Source organism: Oreochromis aureus, linkage group 5 (genome assembly GCF_013358895.1).
Source record: "Oreochromis aureus strain Israel breed Guangdong linkage group 5, ZZ_aureus, whole genome shotgun sequence".
Lineage (NCBI taxonomy): Eukaryota > Metazoa > Chordata > Actinopteri > Cichliformes > Cichlidae > Oreochromis > Oreochromis aureus.
In genome coordinates this window covers 26226525-26246567 of record NC_052946.1, presented here as the reverse complement: position 1 = coordinate 26246567, position 20043 = coordinate 26226525, and the positions used below count along the sequence as shown (strand labels likewise).

At 38.9% G+C, this 20043-nt stretch overlaps 3 protein-coding genes across 4 annotated transcripts in view; 1 reads left to right on the top strand and 2 right to left on the bottom strand.

The window, feature by feature from the left end:
- Nucleotides 1–96: 96 nt before the first annotated feature.
- LOC116329698 (ADP-ribosylation factor 4-like) lies at nucleotides 97–4522 on the bottom strand. The gene is made up of 6 exons (XM_031751765.2): nucleotides 4257–4522; nucleotides 2919–2999; nucleotides 2697–2806; nucleotides 2517–2588; nucleotides 2057–2179; nucleotides 97–1701 (listed from the first exon to the last, which is right to left on the bottom strand). The coding sequence occupies exons 1-6, from the start codon at nucleotides 4321–4323 to the stop codon at nucleotides 1615–1617; spliced, it is 540 nt and encodes a 179-aa protein (XP_031607625.1). The 5' UTR covers nucleotides 4324–4522; the 3' UTR covers nucleotides 97–1614.
- A 630-nt stretch (nucleotides 4523–5152) lies between these two features.
- On the top strand, nucleotides 5153–8616 carry LOC116329699 (ADP-ribosylation factor 4-like). The gene is made up of 6 exons (XM_031751766.2): nucleotides 5153–5410; nucleotides 6276–6356; nucleotides 6451–6560; nucleotides 6669–6740; nucleotides 7078–7200; nucleotides 7361–8616. Exons 1-6 carry the CDS (start codon nucleotides 5344–5346, stop codon nucleotides 7445–7447), a joined length of 540 nt encoding a protein of 179 aa, XP_031607626.2. The 5' UTR covers nucleotides 5153–5343; the 3' UTR covers nucleotides 7448–8616.
- Nucleotides 8617–11685: 3069 nt separating this feature from the next.
- Nucleotides 11686–20043, bottom strand: part of appl1 (adaptor protein, phosphotyrosine interaction, PH domain and leucine zipper containing 1) — a 17344-nt gene continuing 8986 nt past the window's right edge. The window contains exons 9-23 of one of the 2 annotated variants that reach the window (XM_031751764.2): nucleotides 19474–19556; nucleotides 19216–19377; nucleotides 18820–19008; nucleotides 18669–18711; nucleotides 18537–18593; nucleotides 18045–18136; nucleotides 17603–17782; nucleotides 17226–17278; nucleotides 16490–16664; nucleotides 16269–16305; nucleotides 16030–16170; nucleotides 15895–15945; nucleotides 15725–15814; nucleotides 14997–15132; nucleotides 11686–14823 (exon numbers count right to left, since the gene is read on the bottom strand). In XM_031751764.2, coding sequence (XP_031607624.1) covers nucleotides 14816–14823; nucleotides 14997–15132; nucleotides 15725–15814; nucleotides 15895–15945; nucleotides 16030–16170; nucleotides 16269–16305; nucleotides 16490–16664; nucleotides 17226–17278; nucleotides 17603–17782; nucleotides 18045–18136; nucleotides 18537–18593; nucleotides 18669–18711; nucleotides 18820–19008; nucleotides 19216–19377; nucleotides 19474–19556 — 1497 coding nt within the window. In that variant the 3' untranslated portion in view covers nucleotides 11686–14815. Of the gene's footprint in view, nucleotides 15133–15724; nucleotides 15815–15894; nucleotides 15946–16029; nucleotides 16171–16268; nucleotides 16306–16489; nucleotides 16665–17225; nucleotides 17279–17602; nucleotides 17783–18044; nucleotides 18137–18536; nucleotides 18594–18668; nucleotides 18712–18819; nucleotides 19009–19215; nucleotides 19378–19473; nucleotides 19557–20043 lie in introns of both variants that reach the window. The other variant, XM_031751763.2, reaches the window with a different exon arrangement.

The following is a 20043-nucleotide window of genomic DNA, read 5'->3' as shown; positions in this document are numbered from 1 at the left end:
TTATTTTTCTATTCAAACAGTAATTTTCATATTATCAAAGCGCAGAGCCAGTAAAAGGCCAGGGTTTATCAAAATAACACAAAGCTGCACAACCTCTCCACCATGACAACTTTATTATACAATAAATACAATCAAAGGGACTCTGAAAAAATAAACAAGGTAAGAAAGATTTATGTAATACATGTGAAAAATAACAATAGCCACAATGCTACAGAAACACCTTAACAGAAACATTCACCCAACAAAACCAGCAGCACATTAAGTCTTCTTTAAATTTACCTCATACACCAAGTTTCAACATCACAGTCATGTTTCATAAATAACCACTAAATCATGTGTTTCTGCTACAATGACAAACGACTCCAACAGTTCATTTGTGAAATAAATGAAATCAGTTAGAAGAAATAACCTGAGATAAAAATGATGAAGAGAAAAAGTGCAGTTAAATTTTGATTTTACAAAAATGAAAGTTATAATGAAGCCGAGAGGGACCGTCAGAGTCTTTTGTTGATCAAATAAAGTGCACGATTTTGAATTTTCTTTAGCTTTTCAAATTACAAATTTTTTAAGTTCTGATTAATTTCACCTCCTTGTGCCTTTAAACCATTTAAAGAAAACAGTCAGGGATGGAAAATCCTTCGTCAATTAAACTAAAGGCACTTTGTGTCTACATTAAGGCAGCAGCTTGTAAATGGGGAACAAATCACAAACGAGGTCTGTTCACCGTTAAAATCATTATAACTGATTGAATTTAACCACTTTTTACATGGTTTGGTTTGGTAGTCTTTTCTAAAATTTCCCATCAGCATTCTGAATGTCTTTTGTTCTCCTCGTGCCAACCCATGTAAAAAAAAAAAACAAAAAAAAAAAAAACTAGAGACACTTCTGAAAACATTCACCCAAAAAAAACATATCAGAATCTGCCGGTCTTAAAACATTAAAGTTTCCACACACAAACATTTCAGCTGACTCAAAACACTAAATGTCTGCTGTAGTCCTCACAGTTTGTAAGTGCATTGTAAAAGCCACCAGGAGGCGATATCTGTGGCTGCAAAAAGACTGCTTGTCCTACAGAATCTATGCAAAAACATCCCTCTGCTCTGACCCCACTAAGCACTCAGCTCATATTGAATAAAACCATCAGTCCATTTAGTTCATTGTGGTCATTTTAAGAGCCAGGCTACCCTTGCGACTGACAACACATTATCCAATGAGCTGATTGTTTCAAAACAATCAGCTCATTGGTGATGGCGCAAAAGAAAAAAAAAAAAAAATTGAACTGAACTCGAGGCTTCACAGCAGTATTTCATTAACCAATCCATGACGTCCATCGTGTCTCTGTCAGAGATATAACAGCAGATATAAAATACTCCATCTTTGGTCTCTCCTGCTGAGAATTTAACCACAATTGTATCTCAAAGCTCATTCGTCCATATTTACAAGTGCAAGCTGGGTTCACATGACTGGTTGCATGAAGCGCTACATTTCCTGTCAAATGTCTTTGTGATGAGCCAGATTTAACAGTTGCAAAGGATCCTTCACGCTCCTTCTGGATTCACTGCTCGCCTCAGTTCATAGAAAGTAAAGCAGAACTCCTCGTCACCCCAACATCTGCTACTGTTTCAGGATCTCATTAGAGAGCCAGTCCAGACCTTCAACCACGCCGGTGCCGCTGACGGCGCAGGACGGCTGGATCGACCACTGCACAGACACAGAAGGATGAAAATATTAACAAGACACAGAAACACGAGGGATACAAACAGCATTCACCAAAGTCTTCAACTTGTAACAAATTATTTTAACTAACTACCCCTTCATAATAACTGCATGTGGGTTCAATTTAGGGCATGGCTGCTTTGACTGACAGGTGTGCCAACACAGATAATACATGTCTTGTTCTTGTTGTATGTTATTAATCTGTTTCTCAGCACTAATCAGCAAGGCTGTGTGTTGCCCCCCTACAGTTTATGCAAACCAAGTCACTTTAATCACACTGCTAACCACATGTGGAAGACAGAAAACTCTCCCATGCTCAGCAGAAGCTGGGGACACCTACCGGCTGTGACACTCCTTTTAAACTCAGGGCCTCGATGATGTCACTGACAGACATGGCTCTGGGTAAATCCTGCTTGTTAGCAAAGACCAGCACGGCCACACCCTTCAGCTCATCCTCCTGCAACTGCAACAGGACAATAGAACCAACTTTAACTATGGTCTATTTTAAACTCAGACCTCTGACTGGTACTGTGTGGATTAAAAGCTGAATGAAGGAGTGTCGAGGCACCAAAGTGATTAAAGTTAACTAAAACTCAAGAACAAAACTAAACTACATGTAAAAATAAAAACATTCTAGTTAACTGAAATAAAAACAACATTTTTATAAAAACTAAACAATACAATAAGCTTAAAACTACAAAAAACAAACAAACCTCACACTGAAATAAAAAAAGTAACACCAAATAAAAATGTAAAACAGATGGAAAAACAAAACTATGACTAAGTTTAAATCTTTTTACCAGTGTGTGCAGCTCCTCAGACGCCTCTTTGATCCTCTCTGGGTCGTTGCTGTCGACCACAAATATCAAACCCTGAAGACAAACACAGGCAATATTTATAATGTCCTCACTGCAGCTGCTTCATAAAACACAAACACAGACTCTTGAGTTAAAGTCCTGTGTTTACAGCAGCACTCTCACCTGTGTGTTAACGTAGTAATGTCTCCACAGCGGCCTGATGATCGTCTGACCACCAACATCCCAAACTGTGAAGCTGATGTTCTTATACTCCACAGTCTCCACATTAAACCCTGTGCACACACGCACACACACACACACACACACACGGAACCATGTTTATTATTATTTAACTCTTTTATATTTGTCTTACATAACATAAAGATGGAGGTTAAAAATGCTGACCAATAGTTGGGATGGTGGTCACGACCTCACCCAGCTTCAGTTTGTACAGCAGGGTGGTTTTACCTGCAGCATCCAGACCCACTGCAGAAACACAAACACACACAGACACACACAAGTGTTACTGTTGAAAACACAACACATATTCAGCCGTCAAATATGAGTTTTGGGGCAAAGGATGCAGACATTTTACTTAAGTGAAGGCAATACATAAAATATCCCATTAGAACAACTTTCATTTCAGAACCCCTTGTTTCTGAGGGGCAGCCAATAAGGAAGAAGAGGGGGAGGAACTACAACATCTTGCCTCAGACAGAGGATTGAACAAATAAGGATTATTTGGAACTGTCAATCATGCAAAGCTGCTCTAGCAGAGTCTAAGAATAAAAACAAGAACATTCACTTGCATATTGTTATGCTACACATCAGTAATATCAATTATATTCCATGGCTGCTGATGCGTTAACGTAAAGTAGTATTTTAGTTATATAGCTTGCAGCTGATTACCATCACTTAATATGACAAGTCATATTTTATAAGATGATCACAGGTTCTGTATGTAAACCATCATCAGTTAAGTACCGGTAATACAAATAAAAGTACCTAATACTTATACCTAGCCACACATACTGTAGTACTTATTGTTATTCACATTACGATGTATTTAGTGTATTATGTAATATGGCAACAGCAAATAAGGGCTGGCTATGTAAAAATATTCATTTGCAATGCAAACTGAAGGTATCATAGTCCCAGAAAGATTTTTTCATTAGAAGAAATTTGAATGAAGCAAAGCTGAGGCTTAAGTTTACAAAAACTGCACAACAGCTTTTTCTGAAGTTGCTCAGTTTAAAAAGAAAGTTTCTTTACGTTGTTAATGACATGGTTTTTTTTGTTTGCTTGCGTTTGATTGTCATAGTAATTTTTTTTAATAAGTAAAGAAAAATATAAGTCTGAAACGATTAATTAACAGTTAAAAGTCAAATATATTCAAGGTCAACCTTAACTATCTAATAAAGCTTATCCTACACTGAGATAAGATAAAATGACTTCATAGTCTCCTTTGAGTGAAAATCTTTTGGATCAGTCACCACAAAGAAACCCCTCAAACAGATGCACTATACAGATAATTACAGATGTTATAGATATATACTGTAGGTGATAAAGATAAGAAACATGACTTTTAAACTTATTTGCTCTTTGTAAGTAGAAAACAACCAAAAAGTGAGGAGAAAAATTAACAGAACTGCAGACTTTGCTTGTACGGGACTACAACTACAGCGATATCAGTAAGAACTCGCCATACTGGAAGCTCTGATAATTAAGCTCACATTAACTCACCCATCAAAATCCTGACGGGATGCTTGGAGAAGAATCTGGAGAAAATGTGTGAGACGATGACGCCCATGGTTCAGGTAAGCCTCAGGTAGAAAGTGTCTCTCAGGTAGAAAGCCTCTCCGCTCGCTGTTCCTCTGTGTGTCTTTGCATGTGTGTGTCGGTGTTTTATAGCGCTCCAGCGTGCTCTTTTGGTCTGTGTATGTGTTATCCACGGTGTCATCAAGACTCCTGTCAAATCTGGACACGGTGGAACTAGTAACAACACCGGAAAACACTGGAAAAATCAACTTCCGCTAATCCAGCTTTCAAACTAAGAGAGCTTTCGAGCCATTGGAATTGTTTCGTTTTCTTCTTCTTCTTCTTCTTATCATTATTATTATTCGGAACCAACTAAGCAATAAAATGGCATTTGAAACCTGACTGGAGATCATAACTAACACATACAATCTACTCACATTAAGAAAATAAACACTTGCTTATCACAAAGTGCTAGCTGAGGATCAAGAGCACAATTCCATTTCACATATAGTTAGGTTTACAAAAGTTTTAACTTTAGCAAACAAGGTAAAAATGAAAGATAGACGTATTACATTGTTTTGTTCCTCTGTTCCCATTTTGTTGAAGAAATGTTTTGCAATTTAATGCGCAGAACAATTAAATTTGTTTTGCATATGAAAAAAACAATCTTTAAATTGTTGAATGAGGTTTTGTTGCATTTCCATGACATAATTTAAGTAAAAATGTTGCGGTGCTGTGTAACAGTAATCTTGTTCCTGAGTTTATTGTTCTAACTTCTGATATCCAGTTCTGATGTTTTCCCACAATTCCAATGGCTTCAAAGCGCTCTTAATTTGAAAGCTGGGTTAGCGGAAGTTGAGTTTTCCAGCGTTTTCCGGTGTTGTTACTAGTTCCACCGTGTCCAGATTTGACAGGAGCCTTGATGACACCATGGATAACACACACACAGACCAAAACAACACGATGGAGCGCTATAAAACACCGACACACACATGCAAAGACAGACAGAGGCACAGCGAGCGAAGACACTTTCTACATGAGAGACACTTTCTACCTGAGGCTTACCTGAACCATGGGCGTCATCGTCTCACACATTTTCTCCAGACTCTTCTCCAAGCATCCCGTCAGGATTTTGATGGGTGAGTTAATACTTGTTATGACAGCAACATGTAATTTTATTCTTTCCGACACATTGTGATGTAATTTAAACTGACATGAGTCTCGTGTAGGATCATTGGTTCTTATTGACTCTGCAGTTTTTGCTTACTTCTTATTTACAAAGTGAAAATAACATTAAAATTAATGATCTTTATATTTATAATTCACCTATAGTATGTAAAATATGTGAGAACTTCCTCTGAAGTGTGAAGACATTTTCCTTACATATTCGTAATAATAACTTACATAAGTGTTATTATTACTAATTACTATTCGTGTGACCTGAACAAAGAAAGAAAAATCAATCAATTAATTAAATAAAGAAAAATAAACATTAATAACAAAAAAGAAAGCTAAAAACAAAAAACTGAGCAATATTAAGATCGTATGATGATATCAAGTGATGGTAATCAGCTGCAAGCTATATAACTAAAATACTACTTTACGTTTATGCATCAGCAGCCATGGAATATAATTGATATTACTGATGTGTAGCATAACAATACGCAAGTGAATGTTCTTGTTTTTATTCTTAGACTCTGCTAGAGCAGCTTTGCATGATTGACAGTTCCAAATAATCCTTATTTGTTCAATACTGGGCCTTGGTGCAGCCAAGTTCATCCTCTGTCTGAGGCAAGATGTTGTAGTTCCTCCCCCTCTTCTTCCTTATTGGCTGCCCCTCAGAAACAAGGGGTTCTGAAATGAAAGTTGTTCTAATGGGATATTTTATGTATTGCCTTCACTTAAGTAAAATGTCTGCATCCTTTGCCCCCAAACCCATATTTGACGGCTGAATATGTGTTGTGTTTTCAACAGTAACACTTGTGTGTGTTTGTGTTTCTGCAGTGGGTCTGGATGCTGCAGGTAAAACCACCCTGCTGTACAAACTCAAGCTGGGTGAGGTCGTCGCCACCCTCCCAACTATTGGTCAGCATTTTTAACCTCCATCTTTATGTTATGTAAGACAAATATAAAAGAGTTAAATAATAATAAACATGGTTCCGTGTGTGTGCGTGTGCAGGGTTTAATGTGGAGACTGTGGAGTATAAGAACATCAGCTTCACAGTTTGGGATGTTGGTGGTCAGACGATCATCAGGCCGCTGTGGAGACATTACTACGTTAACACACAGGTGAGAGTGCTGCTGTAAACACAGGACTTTAACTCAGGAGTCTGTGTTTGTGTTTTATGAAGCAGCTGCAGTGAGGACATTATAAATATTGTCTGTGTTTGTCTTCAGGGTTTGATATTTGTGGTCGACAGCAACGACCCAGAGAGGATCAAAGAGGCGTCTGAGGAGCTGCACACACTGGTAAAAAGATTTAAACTTAGTCATAGTTTTGTTTTTCCATCTGTTTTACATTTTTATTTGGTGTTTTTATTTCAGTATGAGGTTTTGGGGTTTTTTATAATATGATTTTAATCATATTGTGTTGTTTAATTTTTATAAAAATGTTATTTTTATTTCAGTTAACTAGAATGTTTTTATTTTTACTTGTAGTTTAGTTTCGTTCTTGAGTTTTAATTAACTTTAACGACTTTGGTACTTCGACAACTCCTTCATTCAGCTTTTAATCCACACAGTACCAGTCAGAGGTCTGAGTTTAAAATAGACCATAGTTAAAGTTGGTTCTATTGTCCTGTTGCAGTTGCAGGAGGATGAGCTGAAGGGTGTGGCCGTGCTGGTCTTTGCTAACAAGCAGGATTTACCCAGAGCCATGTCTGTCAGTGACATCATCGAGGCCCTGAGTTTAAAAGGAGTGTCACAGCCGGTAGGTGTCCCCAGCTTCTGCTGAGCATGGGAGAGTTTTCTGTCTTCCACATGTGGTTAGCAGTGTGATTAAAGCGACTTGGTTTGTAAGCTGCAATCATAAACCGTTTCGGCTGTGTCCTATGTCTTGTTAATATTTTCATCCTTCTGTGTTTGTGCAGTGGTCGGTCCAGCCATCCTGCGCCGTCAGCGGCACCGGTCTGGTTGAAGGTCTGGACTGGCTCTCTAATGAGATCCTGAAACGGTAACAGACATCGGGGTGACGAGGAGTTCTGCTTTACTTTGTTTGTTGAGTCTTCTGTCTTCTGTGAACTGAGGTGAGCGGTGAATCCAGAAGCAGCATGAAGGATCCTTTGCAACTGTTAAATTGGCCTCATCACAAAGACATTTGACAGGAAATGCTGTCACTCAGAGTTCTAGAAGAAACTCAAAAACAGGAGATAAAAGTCTAAACGGGGCTAATTTTTCCTTAACTTTTATTTTTTTAATCACTTTTGTTCAAACTTGCTGAGACAACACAAGCTGCTTTAAAACTGCCTCCACAGAACTTACCAGAACGGTGTTTTTATTTTTCTCATCTATCAAACTTACTTTACTTGCTGATGTAGTACGTAAATTATCAAAGGTTAGCATTGTCTCAAATGGACCACGATGAGTTTAATTATTACCACAAATGACGTTTGAAATGTTTAAACCACATTTTATGAACAGCTGCCAGAAGTTGTGCCTTCGATCGTTAAATTCACTACACCTGCCAAACAACGCCCTAACACGTGTAATGTTGTTTTTACCTGCAAAAAACTCAGTGCTGCTCTTGCTCAGCTAACCTGGGCTACCAGTCATCATCATCACAATGAAAATTGTTTAGCAGTCCCTCTGATGCAGCCAGTTATGTGAACTCAACTATGCACTCCAAATAGTGATTGTAAATATGGACGAATGAGACCTGATAGACACAGCATAGATGGACATCACCCATTGGTTAATGAAATACTGCTGTGAAGCTTCGAGATTGTTTTTTTTGGTTTTGGTTTTGGTTTTTTTTGCCATCACCAAATTGTTGTTTTGAAACAATCAGCTCATTAGATAATATCTTGTCAATCACAATGATAGCCTGGCTCTTAAAATGACCATAATTAAGTAAATTAATGATTGTTTTATTCAGTATGACCCGAAACCAAACATCATGAAAGTGTTTAGTGGGGCCAGGGCAGAGGGATGTTTTTGCATAGATTGTGTAGACAAGCAGTCTTTTTGCAGCCACAGGTATCGCCCCCTGGTGGCTTTTACATTTACTTAAAAAGTGTGAGGGCGTCACTGTTCAGTGAAGCCACCATTTTTTTACATGGGTTGGCACGAGGAGAACAAAAGACATTCAGAATGCTGATGGGAAATTTTAGAAAAGACTACCAAACCAAACCATGTAAAAAGTGGTTAAATTCAGTCAGTTATAATGATTTTAACTGTGAACAGACCTCGTTCGTGATTTGTTCCCCATTTACAAGCTGCTGCCTTAATGTAGACACGGGTTGCCTTTAGTTAAATTGAAGAAGGATTTTCCATCTCTGAGTGTTTTCTTTAAACAGTTTAAAGGCGCAAGGAGGTGAAATTAATCAGAACTTTAGGATTAAAAAAAAAAAAAAAAAATTCAAAATCCTGCACTTTATTTGATCAACAGACGACTCTGATGGTCCCTCTTGGCTTCCTTATAACTTTCATTTTTGTAAAAAAAAATTTAACTGCACTTTTTTTCTTTATCATTTTTATCTCAGGTTATTTCTTCTAATTGATTTCATTTATTTCACAAATGAAGCGTTGGAGTCGTTTGTCATTGTAGCAGAAACACATGATTTAGTGGTTATTTATGAAACTGTGATGTTGAAACTTGGTGTATGAGGTAAAATTCTGGGTGAATGTTTTTATTAAGGTGTTTCTGTAGCATTGTGGCTATTGTTATTTTTCACATGAATTACATAAATCTTTCTAAACATGTTTGTTTTTCCAGATTCACTTTGTCATTATTGTATAATAAAGCTGTCATGTGGAGAGGTTGTGTATCTTTGTGTTATTTTAATACACACTGTTGGAATTACCAGAAAGAGTTCACAATAACAAAAAAAAAGTAACATGCACTAAATGTTCAATGCCATGATATAGATAAATTAAAGTAGGTTGACCTTTGCCAAAGTGTTTCCTTCTCACCTTCACCTACTCCCCTATGCCTGAACTCTAGTGTTCAACTCTCTTTTGTCTCTCTTTTGTTTTTTTAATGGTTGACTCCAGGTATTTAAACTCATCTACTGTTATTATCACTATTCCTTGCATGCTCACCTTTTCACCTGACCTAACTTCGTTCACATACATGTAGTCTTCTATTGACTTTCAATCCTCTTCTCTCCAGAGTACACCTCCACCTCTCTTCCGCCCTCTTCCTACTCTCACCGCAGATCACAGTGTCTACTGGACACAGCTCCACCTTGGACCCATCTGCCACTCATCTCTCCCACTTTCAACTTTCTCATGCAGTACCACAGCTCCTCTCTTGATACCCTATTATATGTAGTTTCCACAAAGAGAAAGAACTTCTCAAAAACACTCTTAAACAAAGCATCTGTGATGGTTTTTCTTGTGAAACCACAGTGCTGCTCATTGATTGTTGTCTCTTTCCCATAGTCCTCGGTGTCCAGCCTCACATATAACTCACTGTAAGCCTTTTCCTTTGTGTATGCTTGTCTCCCAATTCTACTGTCTATTTTCTTCATCTCCCTGACGAGCCCACGTTTTCTTTGCTAAACTATTCCTTTAAATACTTTCCTGTCCTCCTTCATTTCACCATCAAGTCTCCTTGTCCTCTTGACTCTGTTCAGAGGAAACACCAAACAGCTAGTGCTGAACTTTTCCTAGTGGAATGTCTTCTCTACTACGCAGTGCCACGTAATCCTTGCCTCTGCCTTCATTTAATTCCTCTTCTTAACATTCTCCCCTGACACCACCTTGGGTCTTCTATCCTTTCTGGATTGCTCCCTCTGTGTAAGATGTAACTGCATGTATCTGTAGGGCAAACTGAGTGTTTTTATTGTTGTTTTCTAAATTGACAAACAAAATATAAAACTTACAATTATTGAATACATCATTTGTTGTATGTAATGTGTGAAAATAAATGTTTTTCATACATAATAAACAAAACATTTTTTAAAAAAATTTGTTTTTGATATTTTTAATTATGGTGACAACATACTGCATGAGTGGATCGTCCCTATGCAAGAAGCTGTTTTAAGTTGATGATGAGGTGACTGATCTAGTGATGCTGTGTGATATTGCAAACTTTGGTGTCAGTCCAATACCAGGTAAATACAGGGCCAGGATTGCTGTTACCAATACAGATACTTTAAACCTATAAAGTAGGTTAAAAGTCAGTGGATTTTTATCCACTGATCAGTTTGAAAATCATCATCACTTTCCTAAATCAAACACATTTTAATGATCAGAAAATGTCTGTGATTTTTACTTTTGTTCATAGGACAAAACCTACCTTCCAGCTTTTCTTATATTTGTTTCTTTTTAGACTAGGAAAATAAATGTCCTCGTCTTTAAAGCACTCTAGCTATTGTTGGTTTAAATGTGCTACGTGGTGTATATGCCCACAGTTTCAACTTTTGAGTTCAAGTTATTATAGCAATTAAGCAGTACACACTTTGTCAAACAATAAGTCTGACTTAATCAAATCACCTGAATCCTATTATTTACAAAGATAATTCTGTCCTTTATCAATCATTATATGACATTTTAATTAAGACTTTAAAAAAATCATCTGTCCACTTTCCTCTGCTCTTTTGTTTTAATTTGCATTCCACGTAATTTTATTTTACTGCGCTCCACCCAATTTCAGTGTAATATTTTCATTTAACACAGCAACTTTTTGCCAAATAAAATTTTTTTATAGACCAATGCTCTATTTATATATTAAGCTTGTATACACTGCAGTATTACATAAGGTATCATTATGTAAATATGTAAATCATGTGACAGAAAATTATCATCATTAAATATCATTACTTTAAAACAATTTTTTCATATGAAAATGCAAAACAATTTGCAGATCCACCTTATGTAGAGATAGTTGTTAAAAAAAAGGTATACCAATATAATGACTAAAATTTACTAAATAAGCTTCATGTTTTATTAACTAAGACTTGAACGAAGTTATTTAGCCCATAAAGTCTTCAGGAAGCTGCCAAAAAGCACAGCTCATAGACCTGTAGAACAGCTGCCCCCTGCTGGCCATTACACAAATAAAATACAGATTAAAAAATACATTTGGTCTAGTGTTATAGCTCACCGCACCACCACTGTCATAGCCGGCACAAACATAAATAAAACTTTTAATCTTTGTCTAAATGTTCCTCTCATTCTATGTTTGTCTTAAGCTCGTGCTGCTGGTGAAGGTTTGCTTGAAGTGGAAAACAAGAACAGACTGAGTCAGGCGGATGGAGTTAGTGCTTTATTATCACCGTAAAGCCTTTTATTAATCATGACACGGGAACATCAATCACTGAAACGTATTTACAGCTCAACATCAGCAATCCTGTCGTGTTTACTTCGTCTGTAAAGTGCAGCTCTGCCAACACGAGTCTTTCACTTGGTTACAGCAAAAACAAGAAAGCAATATCTCACCCCCACATGTCCCAAAAAACTCAAATAAAAATAAAATCATCTTCAGTAACTGTTGATTTCGGCTTTTTAGAAACATCTCCGCTACTTTAACCTCCCCACAAATGGAGAGGTGTGTCTGTGACCTCTTACATTCCTACATGAAGAAAATGAAGCTTTTTTAAAAAAATTAAAAACAAATAATCATCGTGAATCACTCTGGAAATGATGAATAAATGAATAATGAATAAATGTGCGACGAACATATAAGGCCCCAAACAACAACCCACGTACGCATGCCTGATAAATATTAAGACATTAGAAACAAACAAATGGACTCAGCAGGCAATGTGAAAGAAGATGGAGTCTGTTTTTTATGACACACAGGTGGTTATTGGTTTTTCAACACTATATCAGAGGAGCTTAAAGTCTAGTGTTTTTCTTTTATGAAAACAGAAAGCCATGTTCTCCTTTTAGTTTGAGGAAACTTGTTGGACTTTTGTCCTTTTCTCTCTTTTATTTATTTATTTATTTTAAACAGACCTCCATCTTTACAAATGTCAGACCAGCGATTCACAACCGGAACGGACCAAGAGAGGAGAAAAAAGCATCTTTGGCTCACTGACGTGGCCTTAAATCTTCACGGTTAATTGGTATGAGAGCTCATTAACGAGCGTTACTGTCATTCAAACTCTGTTTTCAGTCACATGGGCTCCGACCCTTACAGCACACTAACACACATACAAACACTGCATACGAACAGCTTGAAATGCTGGAATACTGGACTGATTATGGCATGATATGGCTTCCCTAATAATTACGGGAAAAAAAGTTAAATTCAGAATTTGTCCAGGCCTGGTTTAAATTGAAATATTTTTTCTGGTTTAAATCAAATTGTCATATTTCTGTTCATACTGGTTGTGCTTTAAAATCTTTTTCATGGAAAGACCAAGACTTAATAATAAAAATAAAAGCGGATTTTTCCTTTAATATTGGCACCTGAAAGTCAAAGAAGTGGACCTTGGATCCATCTGGAGCTCAGCTTTGAACCAAGAGGAGCAAAAGTTAAGTTGTATTCACGATAAGGAAGACGACAGGTGTAATTTAAGTGGTCTAAATTTTCTCAGCAGGTAACAATCACAACATAGGTCTCTCATGTCAGGGAGTCAAATCCACAGGTGTCAAAAACTTTTAAAAAAGAAAAAAAAAAAAAAAACATCCTTCAAACTTTCAGCCATCAAATGTGTATCACAAAGTGAGCGCAGGTAGTTGAAAGTATGTTGACTTTTTATCTTTAAAGGCAGTGGTCAAGTAAAACGTACACGTTTTTCTTCTATTCTGTAGTGCCGTTTATCAAATAGATAATTTTGGTGTAACTAAAGTGAACTCACTTTGTGGTGCCCAAAGCAGCAATCTTCACTGAGCGAGCACAGACCAAATCATGCAAAAACAAGGAAGTCCGAATACTTACAGGATGAATTTTTCCCTTTACACCTTTCATTCAGCAGCTGCTTTCAGGTACTATCAGTAAAGCTCAAGCACACCTAAGGCCAAATATTTTTCATTTTTGCATTTGGTCTATACCAGGGGTGTCAAACATATAACCTAAGGGGCTGAATCGGCCCACTGGATAGCTTACAAGATGTGAATTTTTAATCGGGGAGGTTTTGAGTTACACATCTTTAAAGTGAATCTATTATTATTATGATCTATTATCTGCTATTCAAACTTTCTGTTTGCAAAGTGCAGCCAATCAGAAGAAAGCTGGCTTTTGTTAGTGGTTTCAAGGAGTGAGGCAGGCTCTATCACTGGAGGATTAAACCACTGTAGGTAACTAAGTAAGATTAAAGTGATATTTGTGGGAAAAATACACCAAAAAACCCCAAAACAGACCAACACTGACCATTATTCTTATTAAAGTGTAGCTTTGAATATATCTATAGGTGAGGCACACCAGAAAAAGAAATCAATAGCTACAGTGAAACGGTTAATCGAGGTCCAGTATAAGAGAAATAAAGATGATTCTGAACCGTGAATCACGACTCAAGTCCAAGAATAAAAACTGGAGCTGGAGTGGACTGTAAGATGTCCCTTTAAGAGTGGGTCGATTTAAACTTTACTTAACAGTTATATTAACATTAGTGTCAACTGATCAGCATTAAGGGTCTAACTGTTGTTTACATATGTCCGTTTCCATAAAAAGAAAAATATACTTAATGTTATAAAGAATTTAAGTTTTCCACCACTGGTCTAAACAGCATCTGAAAAATCCACCCACATTTTTCTGCAGTTAAATAACATCTAACATTATTAATAAATTGAACACGGTGTTTGTAAAAACAGCTGGTTAGCAGTTACTAAAAATTCATTTTCTATTGATCAATTAATTGACTAATCAGTGAAGATCTGCTGTGATGTGTTGAAATGAAGCCAGTGACTACATGTAAGGAAGGAAGGAATCCTTAAATGACCTTTTCAAAATAAGTTTCAGCTCATCAGCTTACCCCCCCCCACCTTTTTTTTTTTTTTTTAAACCAACAACACTGATGGAGAAAGTGGATGAGGTGTCCTGTTGCCCTCTGGGACCTTCATCATGGCTAAAGAAACCATCACTTCCTCTCAAAGTGCACTCATGCAAGAGCCGGTACCGACAGACCCAGGTTCAATATTCTTCTCACATTTTGTTTTACGTCTTCCATATTTTTGTTAGCTCTTCTTATAAAATAAACAGAAAAACAGAAACTTAGAGGTTAATCTATATTCATGTCTTTTCTTGAAAGTGGAGCCGGTATAAAAGCAGCGGTTTTTTTTTTCTTTCTTCCTGTTTTTTTTTTTTTTTAAACACACAGAATAAAACACGAGTCCTGGATGAGGCGTTTCCTCACCTACTCCCCTTCTCCCTTTTACAGTGAGGGTGTATTAGATTTTTTCCTCCATTTCAGAGTAACAGGCCTCCATCACAAGCTTCAGAGTCCTGCACAGAGGAAGCACATGTTTTTCAGTTCCAGGCAGTCCGAGCGGGCGGATAGCTGGGCGGGTGGTGTTCCCCTCCTCTGATTCCTGAGCTGTGGTCTCGATTTTACCAGCTGGGACTCGCCTGGGAGGTAAAACATGCATCCTCTGAGTGTTGTTAAGCTTCAGACTCACCCTTCTTCTTCCCCTCCTCTCCAGCATCACTGTCCTCTGACTGGCTGTTGCTAAGCACTAGGAACTGTCCATCAGAGCCAGGCGGGTTGGCCGGGCGACTTGACGCAGCGATCAAGCGGCTCTGCTCCTCCAGATCCTGCAAATCAGTCAAGAGAAGAAGAGTGAACTTTTTCTTGCGCATGGTGTTGTTTTCAGCATTTGGTGGCAGATGGAGCTTTTAATGGGGCAAGTGTAAAACCTGGACTGAGAATGGGTGGAAAATGACTTGAAAGACCTTCAAAAAAACCACAGTGACCTATAAAGATGACATCTGACAAGGGCCACAGTACCCTTAATGACAAATTTATGTGGTGTGACGACCATTAAAAAAAGAACTGCTTAGTTCAGAAAAGAGCTTCAAGGGTAACTCCAAGGGGTAAAGAGTTAAAATTGGCTCCTTGGATGCAAACTCCAAAGAAAAAACATGGTGGCTGAGACTTTTGCACAGCACTGTAAATATATAATGTTTTCATTCATTTAAGTCAGACAAAGCAAAAATATCTTTAAGTGATGAACTCCAAGGTCCAACAAACTCACAGCCTAATCAATTAAAGTGGTGATGATGGGGTCATAACACATGTTTACATTGTATTACAGGCTAAAAACACCCCCTGACTGCTCGGTATACTCTGCACATTCGGTGTAACAGGGGAATAATGTGACGTTTGGGTTGAAAGATAAAAGATCACCTTCTCGATCTGTCTTTGCTTGCTCAGTTCCTCCTTCTGTTTCTCTTTGGCCTTATCCTCCTCCTTTTTCTTCTCCACCGCTTTACGGTCCTGCATCAAAAGAGCAACAATAAGAAAACAAGCGTAAACATCCAAAGCAACACATGAATGACCACCGGTAACAGTCTCACCATCTCCGAGTGCAAGGCGATCTGCTTGGCCAGACCAACGCTGTCACAGATCTGAAACGCATGAAGAAGACAGACAATCAGACAGAAAGAAGGATGTGTTACACAGCCAGTCAAACAGATAAACGGACACACAACCTTCTCTCCATCGTTGTTGGATTCAAAGATGTAGCAGACGACTCTGCTGTCGCCCCGCCCGCTTGCCGTCTGCAGAACAAAACCAAACAGCCTCTTGTTGTCCTGATGGGATGAACACTGCACCACAGTGGAGAGAGGGAACTGCAGCGAGACACAGCAGGATGCCAGTGAGCAAAGACAGAAGTGACACTTCAAATCTTAGAAACAAGACAAAACTGGAGAAACTGGGGTCACCGTACCCTGAGTCGCGTCACTTGTGTCTGAGGATCAATTAGCCTGAAAAATAAAAGACATATTTTAATATTAGAAGATAATTGCAGTTTATTTCAAGCTGGCATTTTATTTTATTTTTTGTTGAATATGGTTCCTGTGGCTCATGCTTGCTTTGCAACAAGAAGTTAGTCACACAACAAACATCAGCTTCATCCAACAGGCTCAAAATGATCACTGCAGTTCCTACTTGAGGCAGTCGCAGGTGACCAGCAGGTGGGACTCGGTCATCCTGAAGATGTTGTGGATGGCTCTGGCAGCCAGGATCTGCCTCATGGTCTCAGAGATGACATCCACTGACTCGGCAGTCTTCACCTCCATGGAGCCCAGGAAGCGAACGATAAAGAGCTGGTGGAGGATCGAGTCTGCGCAGCACAAAAAACAGAAAAAACAAAACATACTTCATGTACAGCTGTGGTTCCACTCGAGTTGTGGAGAAGCTGATTCTTTGGTGGTTTAAATGTCCCTTTCTAATAATTAAATTACTTTAAATTATTTTAAACTGGTTGGGATTATGGATAATAATAATGGAAATAATAAAACCCATTATAATCTAAATAAATACACCTGTATTTTCTGCTCACTGTTAAAATACTGTCATTCACTAAATAACACTAAAGGCCACAGAGATGATGAGGAGGAGAAGAAGAAGAAGAAGAAGAAGAAGAAGAAGAAGAAGAAGAAGAAGAAGAAGAAGAATGAGCCAGTGGAGGATAAAACAGTATTAGTAATGAAAATTAATGAAAAAAGATTATTGGATATTTCAGTTTAAACCTTTTTTCTAAATCAGTTTAATCCTGGATACAATCTTGCCAGAATCCCATTGGTAACATTAACATGACCTCTGCATGTGTCTTTTAGAAGATAAACAGGTAAATAAATAAATAGAAATTGATAAAATAGTCGAGACAGACAGACACGAGTACCTTCGCTGTCTTCTGCTGTGCTCTCTCCTGACTCCCCAAATGGATTACTTCTCCTGCAGAGAAGCACATAAACACAGCCAAACAGTCATATTTTCAAAGCTTCAAATATATCTGTCTTCACATTATTAGTTTAGTTAGCTTGCTTTTTGTTCTGTCATTGCGTACTTCACAGACCGTGTAAACAGTAGACATGGGCAGAGCTAATGTTCACAACACTCTCAGCACTGTCTGCGCCACATGTAGCACAGAACCTTCAAATCTGAGCAGATAGTGCTGCGCAGTCAGGCAGTATCGCCACGTTATGCTGCCAGCTAGTTTGTGAAACACATGCTGGAAAGTTAAACAGTGATTCATCATTTTCCCTGACAGACACGTACCTGCCGGACTGCGGTGCTGTTTTGTTCTGTCCTGAGTTCTCCTCGCTGACGGGGGAAATTATGTCAAACTGGATGGGTGTTTCTGGGGCAACCAGTGCATCCAGTGAGAGCACAGAAAGAGCAGGCGATGGCTCGGAGCCCACAGAGCTGATGCTGCTCGCTCGACCCGTTCGCCCCTTACTGGGTGGGAGACAAAGAGAGAGCGAGAGAGAGAGAAAAAGAGGATGATGACAGGGCTTTGTAATGAAATCTGGACCACCTGGGGCCCTACTTCAATAAATCATGGCAGCCGATACCATTTTGTGAGGGTGTTGGTAATCATTACTCTCAGCTAAACCTAATTTTGAAAAAGTCTGAACCCTCGAACAGAGAGAACAGGTAGAAATACCCAATCTAAAACTCAAACTAGTTTGACAACCCACTCACCCACACGCACTCCTACCTGGTGGGTCTCATGCTCTCGTGTCTCTGTTGAAAGGACGGTGATGGTGTCACAGCTTCAAGAGCGGATTGGTTCACTCTGGCTGCAAGCTCCTGCCAACAAGAAGTAACTAGGAATTACTGTGAGCGTCTGGTTTCTAATAGAGATGTTTTTGCTTCTGTACGTGCCAAGCTACTGTGATTTATTACTGAAGTCTGCTTGAAGTCTAGAAATTGTGCATTGGCGTACTGTCGCAGTCACAAAAAACTCGGGGGAACACAGATATTAGATCAGATCTTCATTACCAGTACCTCGTGCCAAATAGTCAAATTTAAAGTAGTTTCCACAGAAAATCTATAATCTCCCATACAAAGAGTTTAAGGTCTTCTGCACTATCTCACAATATTGATGCTGATATTTTACAACACATACTTCGCTGGCTAGACTACAACTAAAATAGCTGCCAAAGGTATACCACAGTGAACGGTAAGCAACATGAAAGCAGACACAAACCTCTGCATTTTCACTCAGGTAGATCCTCCTTGAGATGTTGTTGATGGTGGAGATCCACTATTGGAGAGGAACAACGTCAGAAAACAGCAGCAAACTCAAAGGAGGCTTCATAAAGTTAGAGAAGTATTTTACCTCCTCGCATTCCTTCCTGCTCTCCGCCTGCAGCGTCACCACTCTGACATAATAAAGAGAAGAAAATGATTTTTTTTGACCTAAGAATTAGGAAAAAAAGGGGCAGGGTTGGGCACATCTGAGAAGAGAAATATAAAAAAAGACCTCTCACTTTTTCCCATCGAAGGAAGTGACCTGAAAGCAGAATCGGCGGTCGTCACAGTCAACGGCCATGACAGAGGAGTTGTCAAGGTCTGTGACCAGCCCCCCCGCCACCTCTCCCCGACCCTGTTGCATCAGGTTTCCACCCTGTGTAAAGAAGTACTGACGCTCCCAGGACGATGACACTAGCCCAGTCTTACTGTGAGACAGCAAAGACACAAAAAGGATTTGACAGTGTTTACAGTCAGGGATCAAACCACCAACCTTCCAATTAACCTTCCTCTACCTCCTGAGCTACAGTCACCCCAAAAAGAGATGGTCAATGTAAACACTGTTCTGGGTCTGTGGGTGAAACAGGATTAAAGCTCACTAAGAAATAAAACACTGAAGTCTTCCTGTGGCTTACTTCCGGATGTACAGGTAGCCCTGCTTCCTGGTCAGGTTGCGACACACAGGTGAGTGGGCGGGGTCGGGGTCACATGGTGCATAAAGGGCATCACAAGCCCTCTCCATCTCCTGGATGGTCTGTTGCATCTGCCCCACCTCCTCCTCCATTTCCCGGCGTACACTATACACACATTCACATGTTCATTGTCAGTCATTGCTAAAATCTTCATGTCTCCACGTTAATGAATTAACAGTTTGGGGATGAAGGAGTTCTTACTTCTGGACACTGGTTCCTATAGTTCCCAGGAACTCTTCCCACTGCTGGGTGAGATTTTCTGACCCCAGCTTAAAGAAGCTGATCTGAAGAGAACAAAAACAGGTTGGTAACAATCACTTTCCTTTGCACGGCAGCAGTCTGAAGTTTCTCTCTGCTACCAGTGAGCAGTTTATGTTGTGTTAATTCACCTGAGGGACTCACATGTAGTTATCTGATATCAAATTTTCCAAAGCTGTAAGACCGTTCAATGAATATTTGATGACGATGATGATAAATTGTATGATTGTATGATTGCATGATTAAAGCTACAAAGAAATATTCATCTTACAGCATCTATTTTGCTATGACTGTTTACAAAATGGGGGGCAGCACAGTGGTTAGCACTGTTGCCTCACAGCAAGAAGGTCCTGAGTTCAATTCCACCATGGCTGGAGTCTTTCTGTGTGAAGTTGGCATGTTCACTCCGGCTTCCTTCCTCCCAAAGACATGCAGTTAGTGGGGAAAGGTGTGAGTGTGAATGGTCTTTGTCATCACTATGTCTATGTGACCTGTCCAGGGTGTACAGCAGAG

Excerpts from the sequence above, each read along its gene's own strand:
- LOC116329698 (XM_031751765.2), bottom strand. The coding sequence starts at position 4,323 with ATGGGCGTCATCGTCTCACACATTTTCTCCAGATTCTTCTCCAAGCAT. Across the intron at positions 3,000-4,256 it reads TCCCGTCAGGATTTTGATGG|TGGGTCTGGATGCTGCAGGT; the intron begins GTGAGTTAATGT and ends GTGTTTCTGCAG. Across the intron at positions 2,807-2,918 it reads GACCACCATCCCAACTATTG|GGTTTAATGTGGAGACTGTG; the intron begins GTCAGCATTTTT and ends GTGTGTGCACAG.
- LOC116329699 (XM_031751766.2), top strand. The coding sequence starts at position 5,344 with ATGGGCGTCATCGTCTCACACATTTTCTCCAGACTCTTCTCCAAGCAT. Across the intron at positions 5,411-6,275 it reads TCCCGTCAGGATTTTGATGG|TGGGTCTGGATGCTGCAGGT; the intron begins GTGAGTTAATAC and ends GTGTTTCTGCAG. Across the intron at positions 6,741-7,077 it reads CTGAGGAGCTGCACACACTG|TTGCAGGAGGATGAGCTGAA; the intron begins GTAAAAAGATTT and ends GTCCTGTTGCAG.